The 15,083-nt window shown below is 34.9% G+C and overlaps 1 protein-coding gene across 2 annotated transcripts in view; it reads left to right on the plus strand.

The window, feature by feature from the left end:
- Positions 1-15,083, plus strand: part of LOC111000108 (zinc finger protein jing) — a 114,739-nt gene that overhangs the window by 92,750 nt on the left and 6,906 nt on the right. For both annotated transcript variants that reach the window (XM_022269454.2, XM_022269455.2), the window contains exons 2-3: positions 11,078-13,841; positions 13,942-14,121. In XM_022269454.2, the coding sequence (XP_022125146.2) occupies positions 11,078-13,841; positions 13,942-14,121 (2,944 nt within the window). The remainder of the gene's footprint in view (positions 1-11,077; positions 13,842-13,941; positions 14,122-15,083) is intronic.

Raw genomic sequence — 15,083 nt, forward strand, 5'->3', positions numbered from 1 at the left:
CAAGTATTTAGCCTGAATTCCTGTCGTGTTTGAACCATTTCACTTTTGATATGGATTACATGAACATTCCACTCGAAGACCTATTGAAAGGGGGTTTACGCCAGAATTAAATTTTAGCTTTTCTATTTATTTAACGCCAACACTATTTCCATTTGTAAAACGAGCGCTAAGCTGTGCCTATTGCTAGTATAAGGTATATATTAATTTAGCAATGACCCCGAGTTTGAAAGTACTTAACTCATTTTTAAAATAAGGTATTAGAAATTAATTAATCCTGAATGCCACAGACAGTTACGATATGTTTTTTTTTTAATTAAATCAAAAGATTTAGTTCCTAAGGTATCACAATGCCTTGATTATAAGGTATATGTATCTTTGTAATGCCCACAATTTAAATCTTATCTTACATCGGTGAATAAGTCGTAAATTTGTTCGTTGTCCTGGTGGAAGCTACATACAACTATACATACAATTATGAAATATATATATAATAATGTAATAAATAAATGTTTATCATACACCACTAAGTACATGAAATTATTTTACTCAGAATTGTACAACACAATTCCTATCCTTTTCACAAAATACATACATATCCGTATTGTATGTGTTTTCCGATAACCTGGCTTCCAAGTAATCGTGTCACGTCAGGTCCTACTTAACCTGAATACACCAAGAGTCCATTACTTGTAACCTAATACAGCACTAAGCAACGTCATTCGATATTACTCTAACTAGGCCTAGGATTAAATCCCTTATTTTCTGTTCGCGTTAGACGCAGTTTTTTTACTTTAAAACAAATATTTTTTTCAAAAGCCTTTGATTCTTCAGACTTCGCTCTATCTATTATTTATACTTAAACATTCGACGACTGTTTTTTAGGATATTTGTAGGTTATTGATTTGGTCTCCAAATTATGATTTAATATAACGGTATATCAACCTGCTTGTGAGGCGAAGAAGGCGATTAAATTTTTTAAAATAGCTTTTTAAGGCAGAGATAATTAGTTATATAAAAAAAGAAATTATAAATAAAATTATAATAGTCATATTAGATTATAAATCAGAGTATCCAGTATTTATGTATGGAATAAATTCTTGAATCTAAGTTAAACATTTTAAATGGCAGGAGAAATTTGGCATATGTATGCAGGTGCAAAAGTCTTAAAAATTATGGGCAAACAACCCTAACTTATTGGCCAGGAATAAAATAATTATATTTTCAATACTGTTCAGTGACACGTGAAGTGTGAACACTTGTCGGCAAGAGTCCGCTAGCTTTATGTTAATTAAACACCGGATGCGCACTTCCTCTAATTCAGGCGCACGATTACGAGCGCTATGGCCCGCGCCGGCCGAGGTGACGCCCCAAACTTTCGAGCTTACTAACGGATGTACCGGCACATTATAACAGGAATATAAAGAATCGTATACGGTTAAAAATAATCATTAAGTATAAATCCTATTTTAGATCAAATAAAATTCAACGTAACATTTCGTTAATTATTTGACTTGTTGAAAACAAGTCAATTTTAGACAAAATGAGTGGACCGCACCAGTGTTAAAAGTATACAAGAAATTAGACATGTTGCATTTATACTTTTAAATAATAACTTTACACGTCTAACACGTTCGTAAGTTTTGTCATTAATGAAATGCATCGATTACATCAAATCGTCAAAGTCCGATCGATTAGTTTGATTACAAAATTAATGAGTTACATGATAGCTATTAATTACAACTGACAGTTGTTGACAATCGTTTTATTTATAATTGTAAATTTAGTACGATCATAAGCTTGAACATTTTATATATATTTTTTATTTATCTTTGGTGTTAAGAAATATGTACATTATTTTCATCTCCAATTAATTGTAAAAAAGGTATATAACTTAATTGGATCTAATTATCATATTAACCAATATAACATTATTTATATAAGTTAATTTTGTGCTAATTATATTGATTACAATCAAGTATGTACAATTTTCTTAATCGCAAAGTAACAAAAAACAATATGAAATTAATTTATATGTACCTACTTTACAGTTCCATTCATAAAACGAATTTAAAGCTTGTCTGTATTTAACTTGAAATCAGAAAAGTTGTCCTACGGTATCAAGATAAATATAAGGATTACATTCTTTTTGGACCATTTTTTACCATTAGCAATCGTTATAGAAAACCAAGAGAAGAGCGTACCAATTCTTAAAACACTATTTACATCAGGTGAGCCGCCTGCCCGTTTGCCCACGGTTCTAAAAAACATAATTAATTACATCCATTATGAATAATATGTATTGGTAAAGGCCGTCGATGACCGTTCAGTAGTATTGAATTAATTACGTTAATACAGACGCCGAAGGAATTTTATAATAATTATTTTGACTATTAATTAAGTTAATTCTAATCATTACGTATATTAGCATGCCATGTACTGTAATGTGCATTCACACAATTTACTTTTATCTTCGATTTATTGCACAGACGATTGAAATATTGCGGGCGGCTCGCGTTGACACATAGTCGTAACTTAGCTGTAACTCGTAACATACATAACATTACACACTTGACATGAATCGAGAATTATCGACTTTATAATTTGTATTGATGAATTGCTATACAAAAATGTTGTTTTACACATTAAAAAGTAATTTTCTTGACACAGATAATTTTACTAGTTAAAATGTCAGCAAACTAGTTTTTTGTTTTACTTATATTATTTTTACCAAGGACCCTTATACTGACCTATACATTATATTCCATTTTTATTTAATTCAAATGAAAATACATCATTTTTGTAGATGTGAAATCAAAACAACAATATTCAGTAAATATGATGCACAATGGTTAATGCAAAGTAAGGGGACATTCTTACTATCAAATTGGCCTAAAAAGGATCAGGCGCTTTGACCGAAGTACTATGGAGATAAGCTTATCATATGAATGAGGGACATTGCACCGCCCTAGTCAATGATAAAACTTCGTAAACATTAATGTTGATACCACTCAGTTTGCATTGATTGCTAACACCATGATAACAAAATATACATCAAGCTATCGTGATTCCTTAAAATAAAATGATTTAAGCTGGGGTTATTAAATAATTGTTATATTCATGATCCAATAATAATAGTCACAAAAATTTGTTCTACCAATGCTAATCAGATGCAAGTTTGGAGCCTCACTAATTTTCACTTGTTATTTCGATAAAAATCATCAATATATTATTAACCACATACATTATTTATTTATACACATATTAGCATAGCAGTATTCCTACAGCTACTTATTAGACAATATCTTAACAATAAAATTATACATAAGCCAAAAAATGATGATGAATAATTACAAGATATTTTATAAAAAAATATAAAGATGTTGTTGTGTTTCGGGTAATACAAGTATACCTTTTTTAATATGTATAACCAGTTAATTCGTACGGAGAAATAGTTATTATACAGTGTTGGGAAAAATCGCTGAACAAGTTGTATGGGAGTGGTATGTAGTATGTCTAGTTGTTTTTGCTGGCTGTTATCTAACCCGCATCGATTAGCCTTTACAAGCGAATATACATTATTGATTGTATATGCCTAAGGCTGGGGTCAGTTTATTCATTTCCTGGTTGTGGTGTACCGTTTGCTTTTAATACTAAAAGTATATATTTTTTGTTAATAATTGTTTAGCTATCCCGCTTCCGAGATTTACGTTTCTGGTTTAATATAACTCGAGAAGACACACACTAAAGACATCATATATACATAGATAGAATGCTAAATACAGCTTTACCTTTTCAAAGAATAGTTATACTGTTGTAATAAAATATACGTAAAATCCGCTGTGTGGCTTTAGTCAAATATGGTCACGCAAGGAATGCTACTGAATTCCAGCATATCAAGGTCTTCGCAATATTTATTTGTATTTGTCGCATACTCACCTAAATGGGTAGCTCATGCAATATTTTCTATACTTTATAGAAGTTACAGTCATTTTGAAATTTTTGAATCTAGACATTTAGTACCTTAATTTCCGTTATAACCCTACAAATATTATAATTGCAATGTATAATTTGATCGTATTAGAATTACAACTCTGTTTAATTGGTTTTTGTGTTACCCCGCGCCTAGAGGGTCGTCCCCTATGCCTTTGAGATGCGAATTAGCATAGTTCGTTACGTACTGGCAAATACACGGCGTATGTGCGTGCGGTTATGTTGGCAACGAGATTTATTTGCGAACCTACTATAAGCAATATACGTAAATTAATTGCTTGTATGAACTACACATTTCTTCCCAAGCTTAAAGTATTCAAATTGTTAATTTATAAAACCTATTTAATCTAGTGAATCTTAGGCCTTAACTGAGACTAATCGTGAAGCAAATCACTTCTTAAAATGTCGGTACATTATTCCTTATTAGTTATTACTTGATTTATTAAGAACACTGGCTTTGTATTATGTAGGTAGATATGTACCTAGACTTAATAAGTGTATCAAATTTATACCCAACCGAAATATTTTGCTGTCGTACCCTAAGACGTCGGACATATTTTCATTTAATCACCGATATCATACCTGATATCGAAATAGTTTCTCAAGCGTTCTGTCAAATTTCCTCAAGCTAAAAGTCCGTGAAATAGCGGAATACATTACGACAGCACGAGATCATTCGATGATGCGACACTCATTCGGAAATGGAGCGAGCGACGTTGAGATTGCTTTTAAATCACATTATGTTTGCAACGCTGCACTAAAACTACCGCGTCTAATCGTAATCAAATAACTTGGGACTTCATCAAAATCGTTTGAAATCGTAAATTGAGGGTACTTTTGTGCACGTACCTATAAATGTGAAGTTTTTATTCCGCTAGCGTAACTCTGTTTAAAACATTATTTGTATTATCACACCTTGAATTTAAAGAATTTAACATTATCTTACAAATCAAGTTTTGATACTTTACCAGCTGGTTAATTCTTGGTGCAATAGCCAAATATTAGTCCCACTATAGACATGTGTTTCCGATCAAAAGGCAACGAATTCTCAACTAAAATAGCATCAGAACGTGGTTGTTATTGTAATGGGGTGATTATGCCACACACGATCGCATGGCGTCGTAGCGAGGATCTCACGCGCAGCACGCATCCTCAATACGGGAGTTGCTGGTATTGTATTGAAATCAGTTTAGGCATCTCCTGGTGACTAATACATTTTTGTCTTTGACAAATTAAAAGCTTAGTTACCGGAAATGTTGACTGAAGTACAATAATGAAATGAGTTACATGCACAACTCTGTATATTAAAAAAAAATTGAAGTTGTAGATAATCGACCTTTCAATTCGAAAGGATTATAGTTTAGCTAGAAAATAATTACTAATATAAGTTCTAGCGTCTATCAGAAGCTAAAATAGCGCAAATCAAAGCAGATTCAGAAAAAATCACCACAGACTAAAAACTCCCGGCTGAAAAGTCTACTCCACTTTCCCGTCCTAATTTACCGAGCGACGTATCAGCTGCTTGTTTAGCTCGTTTTACGGATTTACGAAGTTTCGAAATGTAGAGTGGCGGCAACAAAGGGCCCTTGTGGATTCGCCTATTTCCTGCCCAGACGCTGCCGGAACTTTCGTCTTTACGCTTCGTTCAGCGTACAATAACTCCCAGGGGTATATATCATTCATAGTTTGATTACTTGTAAATTATTATGAATCTTCATCGTTTGTATTTTATTTGCGTTTGACTACTGCTTGTACATTATTGTGATTCTTTCAAGTGGAAATAATACTTTGTTTTGTGAATGCCGTTGTCTAGTCACTTAAGTATTTTTATTTTGTATTATCTGTCGTTTAAACTGCGTAAATAGTTTGTTAGGTACTAAATACATTTCAAATTTGCAATTGCTTATCTAAAATCAAACTTTGGCAACTATTCTCTAAACTTTGTCGTAGTTTAGTTTCCGCTACGTATCTAGGCTGTCGAAGTATCATTTATCGAGCTGTGACTGAAATCGAAGGGGAAATTAAGTTGTTGAGTTCCGTCGGGAATCGAGAATTGCCTTAACGTGTCCAATTTGTATCCTAATATTTCGGCACAAAACTTTATAGATTGTAATTATATGTCGATATATTTTTATTAGTTTACAATTTGTTATAAATATATATTTTTTCTTTTATGTAATGCAACGAAGTGTTAATAAATAAATAAATTATTATTTTGACGATATTATAAAGGTACATTCGGTTTATTTGGTTTGGCTCTTGTACAAAACGTTTGTTCTTTGCACAGTAATTTATGTCGTATATTAGGGATCACGGTTTCAATCGTTCGTCAAAATCTCGTAAACTCATTTCATTCATCGCTCATTCTTTAGAACGCGTCAAGAGGCACTTTCCTAAATTCAATCGAACACATCAGCCGCTCCTACTAACCTAATTCCCGCTCGTTCTACAATAGACTATAAATCAATGATATAAAGGTCAAAATAGAACATGACATCACTCCAAAACCTTGTAACGTAATGAACCGTAACTCAGCCAGTTACGAAATCCTATGAATATAAAACGCGTAAATAAATAGCAGATGCGCGAAAAACTCACCCTGTAGTCGCAGACACTTAGCATAATAATCGCCGGGGGTTATAGGGGTTGGTAGGGGAGGGGCCGGGGGAGGGGAGGTAGCACCTCCCTCCCTGACACGATTCTCACGCGACGCGACGCGACTTCCTTTCAACTTAATGAATGGGTGTAAATAAAGTGATATGTGAATGTCGACCGGTTGTGAATAGTTGCAATTTTACGTAACGGCTCCTGTGTAGGTGTACTACTACTGTACTACGTAGTATTCTCTCGATCGCTTTATTGTTTACGGAAGCTGATTTTATCTTGACGTGTTTGAGTTCGATGCATTATGTATGAGTTGTTATTTAATGTTTCTTTAATATTGTTCCTGGATAACTATTTATTATTGTTAACGATAGATACACAAGGTGATTTCTTATCTATAATTATACAAATGTAGCTTGAATATAATGTGCACACATGTATAAATAGTGTATTCTATAATCATACGATACGATATTACGAGTTTGAACGACGTATATCATAAAAAGATTTACCGTTTTCTACTTTTAAACATATTTCTTTGGTATGGTCGTTCTTTGTATACTAAACACACAGAGCGTGCACCGACTCTTTAGTTAAGTCAGAGCATCGAATTAGTATAAAGTTATGAATTTTGTAACATAATATTAGACCATAAATCACTCTCAATTTTCAATCAAGGCCCCTTCAGGTATCAGAATCCCTTGTGCGGCAAACCCATCAAGTTTTGGGAAATTAAATACAGCTCTCCTACATACTGCATTTGAAAGGGTAGTAGAGTAATTGCTTTTGGTGTTTGATACTTAACAGAGTTTTAGTATTGGCAAGTTTGGACTATTAAAGAATTTAAAATAAGAATATATATATATATATATAGAATATATAAATAGCCTCTAATTATATATATATGAACTTGGTTTTGTTATCTATTTTTTTCTACGTCTCGCTTGTTTCCTCACGATATTTTTACAGTAGGAACGAACTAATCTAAACGCGCACAATGAAAATAATATATTAAAATTAAAGTATATTATTACAAATCCCCAAAGTTACGGTAAAACTATCCCTGTTCAATGCGTATAATTCAAAGGGCTGTAGGTTTGGGGCTACGGGGATGCGCGACATATCATTTGCTCTTTTGTACGCCCACTTGTCCCTCGGGAGCTGACAACTGGACGAGACTGATGGAAACTATAATGAGCATCGACTTTTGTTATAAAAAATAGCTGGAGCATTTTAAGTAACTTGTATTTTAAGAGAATACATATTAATACGGTATTTAAGGTAATAAATAGAAGGTATTGAAATATTAACGTGAAAAGTAATGTATATTTTGCTGTCGATACTTACGCTTACTAATACATTAGTACATAAGAAAAAAATATAAAATTTAATAAGACAAACAACGCTCCAGCTCAAACAATTTGTATTAAAAACTTGGCGATTGAAAAGAGTGGCGGAAAGTTTCTTGCCAGTTCTTCTTACCCGCACTACGCCCTTGACTTGCGAACTGGTTGTAAATGTAAATTTACAATGAATTTAATTTGTTTTTATTGACGTTCGTAAGTGTACATGTTTACTTATATGAATAAAGATATTTTGATTTGATTTGATTTGAACAATCAAGAACAAAGTTAAAAATAAGTCTAGCAATAATCTATTATAGAAGTCGCGTAATGTAAAGATTGAAACTTAACTGTTGCTTATGAAAACCTATAAGATACCTGTTTCAATTCCCAGGGATAATTTAATATTAATCGGCCCAAAAGTGTCTTACAAAATAACCAAGCGCCCAAACCACTACTATTGCTATATAAACTAATATTTATTGGGATCTTTTTTACAAAATAATATCCAATTTCCTCAGCACGCGTCTGTCAGATTGAGGCGGATCGTATAGACCACCCCAACACTGTACTCGACATGTTGCGCCGTCATTATTAATTTTTTGCTAACATTATTATCATTACGGCTTAGAATTCGCATATAAGTGAATACTATTTTAAACAACGTACCTACTCATATTTCAAATTCTGTGACATTGTAAAAAATTCATTGTATCGTAAACGAATGAATTTTTTCGGACTGGTTTTGTTTTAATAAATTAGCATAATCGGGTATATTACAATTTAGTATATCTTTGTCATTTTTAAGTCCCTCCTTATCAAATTTCTTAGTTTACATTCAATGGCCAATTTCCTTCGAGCTTAGACCTCAAGATCATACACTTAATGTAATACGACATTTTGAATCATCTTACGTACGTATAAGTGATATGACAAAGACTAAGCCAATACCCGGAATATTTATTTATAAGCACTAAAACAATTAGATTGCAATTTTCCCATGAATGACATGCCGTTACTACGTAATCTAACGTATTACTCGGTAAATTACAGTATCATATGCGTCATAATGTCAAGGAAACAACATTTTCCATTCCTTTACTAGAGATTATTAAAGGATATTCGGAGCGCTATAAATGTGACTATAACTGGTAACGTAACGTTCTCAATAATAAGAATAAATTCGATGCGTTATAAAGATGGCAAATTTATATTCATATCGGTTCGGTAGTTTAGGAGTCCATCGCGGACAAACAACGTGACACGTGATTTATTTAAGTATTAAGATTTGTATTTTACCGAAAGCTAGCCGACAAGGCCTATACCTATACAAAGTCATAGAGTACTTATAATGTTTATTAAGCTAAAATATCTATCGATTTATTTGAAATCACACGACGAAATTTTACTTTCATGGTGTTCCATCTTAATTAATTTTTGTTTCTAAATTATGCGTCCCCCATATGCGCATGCTCCATAATCACGAATGCTAATCGCCATGTCCAACAAACGTGTTCGTTTAATTTGTTCAACTATAGGACGTCGTTGCCACGCCCTCACAAACCCTCTAACACACATCTTGCTATACATAAATAAATGCACAGTTAATAAATATTGTAGACTTTATGTGAAAATCTCAGTTTATATCATTCCGGATACATGCTGTGGTTTTTGACAGGTGTGTCATGATACTTTTAGTCAATTGTCAAATCTATAGCCCTCTGTAACGGCTACATTTTCGAGGCATGTTCTCCGTTTGTATTTATTATGTCCATTATTTTGTTTATTTTTACTCGTTGTGTGTTCAGCGAAATGCGCACTTCTTTTATTTATATTCGAAGAAAATTAAGTTGAGCGACTGTGCCAAGATTACAATGTAGCATTGAGCGCGGGTCATTGGCCGAAATCGACACGTCTGACCTTGCCGAAGCTGCCTCACCTACATATGACAGCCCACTTTTGCTTTCGACAATTCGCAAAAAATCAAGAGAATTGCTAGCAAGATTGATGTGCTCCACATCTTAGACTAGGCAAAGGTCATTCAAACACTTGCGATTTTTCAACCTCCTATTGTTAATGTTCCGTTCAGTTTGTATTAAATGTTTATTTCAAATTAGAAGCAAGACTTTCAAAATATACATTTTAAATCAAAGAAGAAATAAGCCTTCATCTATAGAGGTTATATAAATATAGGAGTGAAAAAGTTCAACAGGATTAACGATCCTCAATATCAAATGTACATCCCTCTTTGATACGGACGTGCTCTTAAAATCTTTTGCTGCAAAAACAGTCTTAAAATTGGGTCAATTAGAAAAAGCTTTCTTCTAAAGCGAGACAAAAAGGGGAGTTCGAAGGTCTAGTTATGTGTACATTGTGGCTTTGCTAAGGGCGAGGGTGTACTCTTGACGGCTCGAGACGTAACCCCCACGCACTTTCCCCCGCCCGATGGTATCGAAATAAAACCCCTAAACTTTTAGTGTTAGAATTCAATATTATTCACCAATTATAATATTATACTCAACAATTAACCTGTGGATCATCAAATAGATATCCAAAAACGATTTAGTACAATTTTCGGAGATAATTTTTTATACATCTTTGTGTTGATAACGAAACGTGTCGAGAGAAAGTCTAATAGATCACTATTGGTGGCAGACAAGGATTTTGACATATTTCTTCATTCGTCATAGTGGAGTACGTGCATTGAATGTCACATGTCCGAAAATAATAATAATTGAGCGTGGTCGGTCGGTCGGGCGGTCAGTGCAACGGTTGCGTCACTGCACTCGCAGGGCATTGCACCGCTCCTCGCGTCGATCACTCTTGCCGTCTCGCTCTTATCATCACTCTTTCTAACCTCATGTTATCGATCGTAACTATTCAACAGCTGATTACTATTAACTAATACAAGAGAACGACATTTATAACTTTGACATATTAAAATAGGTTGGTTATGATTCAGAATTTTGTGTTAGGTTTTTATTTTGACAAATTTATTGATGTTACTGTTTGTATAGTTAACAGTTTTGGTATAATTTTTATATAAGTAAACGTAATTAAAATATGCAAAAGTACACTTATCGATGTTTTGTGTCTATTATTTCTAATGTTCTATGCTTATTATTTGTTTGTCGTTTCAGTGGCGTGGCGGTGCTGAGCCCACCGGAAAGCAGCGGCAGCAGCAGTAGCGACATCACCGAACCGCGGTCTCCGCGCAGCCCTGAGTCGGGGTGCAGCAGCGAGGAGAGCTTGAGCTCGCGCATGCCGCCCTGGGCTAGCGAGCCGGCCCCGCGCCGCCTCGCGGCTCAGCCCGCGCCTTTACGACGCCCCAATCCCGTGCATCGCCGTATCACAGAATACTTTAACCATAAGATGAAGCCACAGAACGGCCTTAAGCGAGACGCCAGTCACATCCCTAATGGTGACAGTAAAAAGAAGTGCCTCCCGAAGAATGGTGTCACGCAAGATCTCGAGAAATATATTTCCTATCTATCTCAAACCCTCAGTCCTAAAGTTTTGCTAGATGTCGGGAAACAATCTCAAACGACGCCCAAATCCCCTCAGCCAGCTACTAATGTTGAGACTAAAATTCAAGATCTCAGTAAATCACCATTAAAGAACACTGATAGTGTGTTGGATTTTTGCAGGACTAAGGATAACAAAGAGGTTCAGACGATGAATGGTTTCGTAGAAGTAAGGCAACTAAAAGAGAAGCCGAGCAAAGAGAAGTTTAACTGTGGCGTTTTAAACGGCTTAACCGACAATAAGAAAACTGAGCGCGATAAAAAATTATCATCGGACCCATCCGCCAAAGTTAATACTAATCTTAATAAGCAGTATAATATAAGTAATACAAATTGCAATAATAAAGTGCCAATATCGGACACACGTGAAATATTTGGCGTTCGAATTGCTCCTGCCACTTCCATGAATCAAACCAGAAATAAGGTTACAACAGTTAAGACTGATTCGAAAATAAATGGTACCGTTAACCATACAGCAAAATTAGACAGTAGAATGAACGGAGTAACACGTGGTTCAAACAATCTAAATTTGGTAAACAAACCTGTTGCGACAAAAAAGGAAACAGCTAAAAAGACCACACTCGCTCCAAAACGGACCAACAGAAAGTCTTCAGCGTGCATCGCTAATAGTAAGAACCTTTCATGGTCGAAAGCGAATAATCTTAAACAAGTACAGTTACAGAAACAAAACTGTTTGAATTCAGTATCTAAACCACCCTTAACAAACATGTCGGGGGAAGCAAGCGCACCACCAAAGATGAATATTCCAAACGGTGTAAGACAAGTATCGATGACTGTAAACGGAAATTTAAGTAGTTTAAACGTACCTGTCAATCATTTACATAACGGCCACCAAATTAATGTTCAGCAACAGTGCAATGGAACTGTATCCTCAACAACTATTCCTGCGTTTATGGCAGTTCCTCAAAATGTAATGTTAACTACCCTAAGGATACCTCAGAATGGACTTAATGCTCCCAATATAAATCAACAGGGGGGCATAGCTACAATAAACCAAGGAAATATTACAACATTAAACCAACAAGGTAGCATAGGTGCGTTAAATCAACAACCAAACGTTAATTTCAATCGCCCTAATGTGACTGTAACGAGTCCGACCAAAATTAACGGTCAATTTGTGTTTCCGCTGGTTCAAAACATTAATGGAACTGTAGTGCAAATACCTAATCTTATGGCAAAGATGCCCAACTTTGTCCTTCCTCAAGCACAACCATTAACTGCTCAAAGACAAAATCATTTACAAAATCAGCAGACTCAAATTCTTATTAACGGCACATTATTAAAACTGTCAAATGCGATTCAACCTTCATCGTTTCCTGCTTCAAATAAAACAAACCCTGTCTCAAGCCACCCTGTATTAAACAAAAGTTTTCCTGGAATACAAACTGTCAATGCGTTACCGCATCAAAAGCCGAATTTTAACGTAAATTTAAGTCATCCGATGCTACTACCACAGCCAGGTTTTATTGTAACTTCAGTGCCAAACGTCAAGGAGACATGGAGTTATTCTACTGTGAATACGGCATGTTTATCGCAATCAACATATTCGAATCCAATAGTACAACATCCACCGCCTATAGTACCAAGTTTTAGTACTCAATCATTACATTCGAGTAGTATACCCATCGCTCCCGTGAAGCCTCCTGACAACCCTATTCAGGGCACAGAGCCTCCAAGCAGTACAGTAAAGGAATCCGACTTAAGTGACTTAAATCAAAAGTGTGATATTCCATGGCTGTCTAAAAATGTTAATAATAACATAGTTCCATTAGATACTAAAAAAATCACATCGAGGCCTTTTGCTGAAATTGGGTCGGCTAAACTAGCTGGTTTTATGAATGAAAAGGTTATGGAAGAAGGGATATTACTAAAAGACAAAGCGAAAGATGTTAAAATGGTGCCTGAAGAGCTTAAAAAAGTTGAAGAGGTATCTAGGTGTGACGATGCTGTGTTTACTCACATAACTGTTTTGAAAGAAGTATCTTCGAATGTTGAGAGTACTATGATAGAAGCTAACTATAGTAGCGCTACAACGGAGTCTTCGGAGTCAGGAATTGGAACGGATAAGTCTATTGACTCACCTAGTGATTCGCAAGGTAGCAAAGAGTGTGATGAAGAGTCATCGTTACTGTCTTTAAGTGTGAGTGTAAGCTCTTTGGAACAAAGTCAGTCGGAATCGCAGAAGAGCCCTATATTGAAGCAACCCAAGATTTTGCGGTTTCCACCTAAATTTCCAGTAAAATCAGATAGTAGACGAAGAAAATCTAATTTGGCTGCGACATCTACGGTAATAGTCTGTCATTGGGAAAAATGCAAGTTAGAATTTGACAGTGATACGAATTTATTGGAGCACTTACAGGTGAATATTATTATTTTTTCAGAAGTTAAATTTTGGTAGTAATTAAGTACTTCATCTGAAATATCAAACAAAATGTACATCTTCGCATCGAACATTCCAGGCTGTCCACGTTGAAACACAAAATGGCAAGCAAAACTATGTGTGCCTTTGGGAGAAATGCAAGGTGCGCGGCAAACCATCATGCTCGCGACTATGGTTGGAGCGACACACCCTATCACACGGCGGCAACAAACCTTTCAAATGCATTGTCGACGGCTGTGACAGAAGATTCTCCACTCAGGTACAATTACGTTCTATTAAATTCTGTCTTCAGGAGACACAAGTCCGACCATCTTGTCTTTATTATTTCCTTTTCTGTATTTATTCTAGCTATCACTAGATCAGTTTCCAGGATTCTCAGGTACCACCAGGATGCAGATCGCCAAAACGTATCTACAATAACGAACATTTAATATGGGTGTCTATATCGTTATTGTGTATATCGTTCTGTCGGTTTGAAATTTTGGTCTTTTCGCGGATACTTTAATAGTTCCCGCGCTTCTGAATACGATATTATCAGGGGTCCTAAATCTCGTTTATGTAGCTACCGTTTGTCTTTGTTGTAGCCTTTTATGTATTTTGAATCGAATTGGATGCGATTTCATTGTTTTTATAATATATATAACGAATAAAAACATTTGTTTTTTTTTCTGAATATATCTTTAATTTAAATAAAATAGGAATTTAGTTTATAAATACAGGATATTTAAAAAGCCCTATGTCCTCTGCAAATGAAAATTTATGATTGTTGACACGATTGTCAATAGGAATTACTACGTATATTTATTGTAAGAAGTACTGACGTTACGTACTTTATGAGCGCAACAAACTGGCATCGCAGATGAAAGCGCGGGCAAAACCGTCCAAGATAATTTCGAATTATCGAAAACCGGGAACTAGTAAGTGTTTTTAACTCAGTTTCTTCTGAGCTTCACAAAGCTAAATCCAGTCAATAGTGATTGGGCTATTATTAAAATATCTCTTATTTTACTTTACTCCTGCCAAACGTATTTGATATAGTATTAATGTGTGATTCGATGACTTATTGATCACGTGTAGTCATGTCGTGTAGGCATGTCACAGACTCTGTTAAAATTTAATCTTCGGCATTACCTATTCATTGATTTGTTAGTGTCTTCATTCATTTCATTCATCAGTGCTTCGCACACCTCGTAATATTGTCATTGTGTACATCGTTTTCGT

The sequence above is a fragment of the Pieris rapae genome, chromosome 18 (assembly GCF_905147795.1).
Source record: "Pieris rapae chromosome 18, ilPieRapa1.1, whole genome shotgun sequence".
In the NCBI taxonomy this organism is placed as follows: Eukaryota; Metazoa; Arthropoda; class Insecta; order Lepidoptera; family Pieridae; genus Pieris; species Pieris rapae.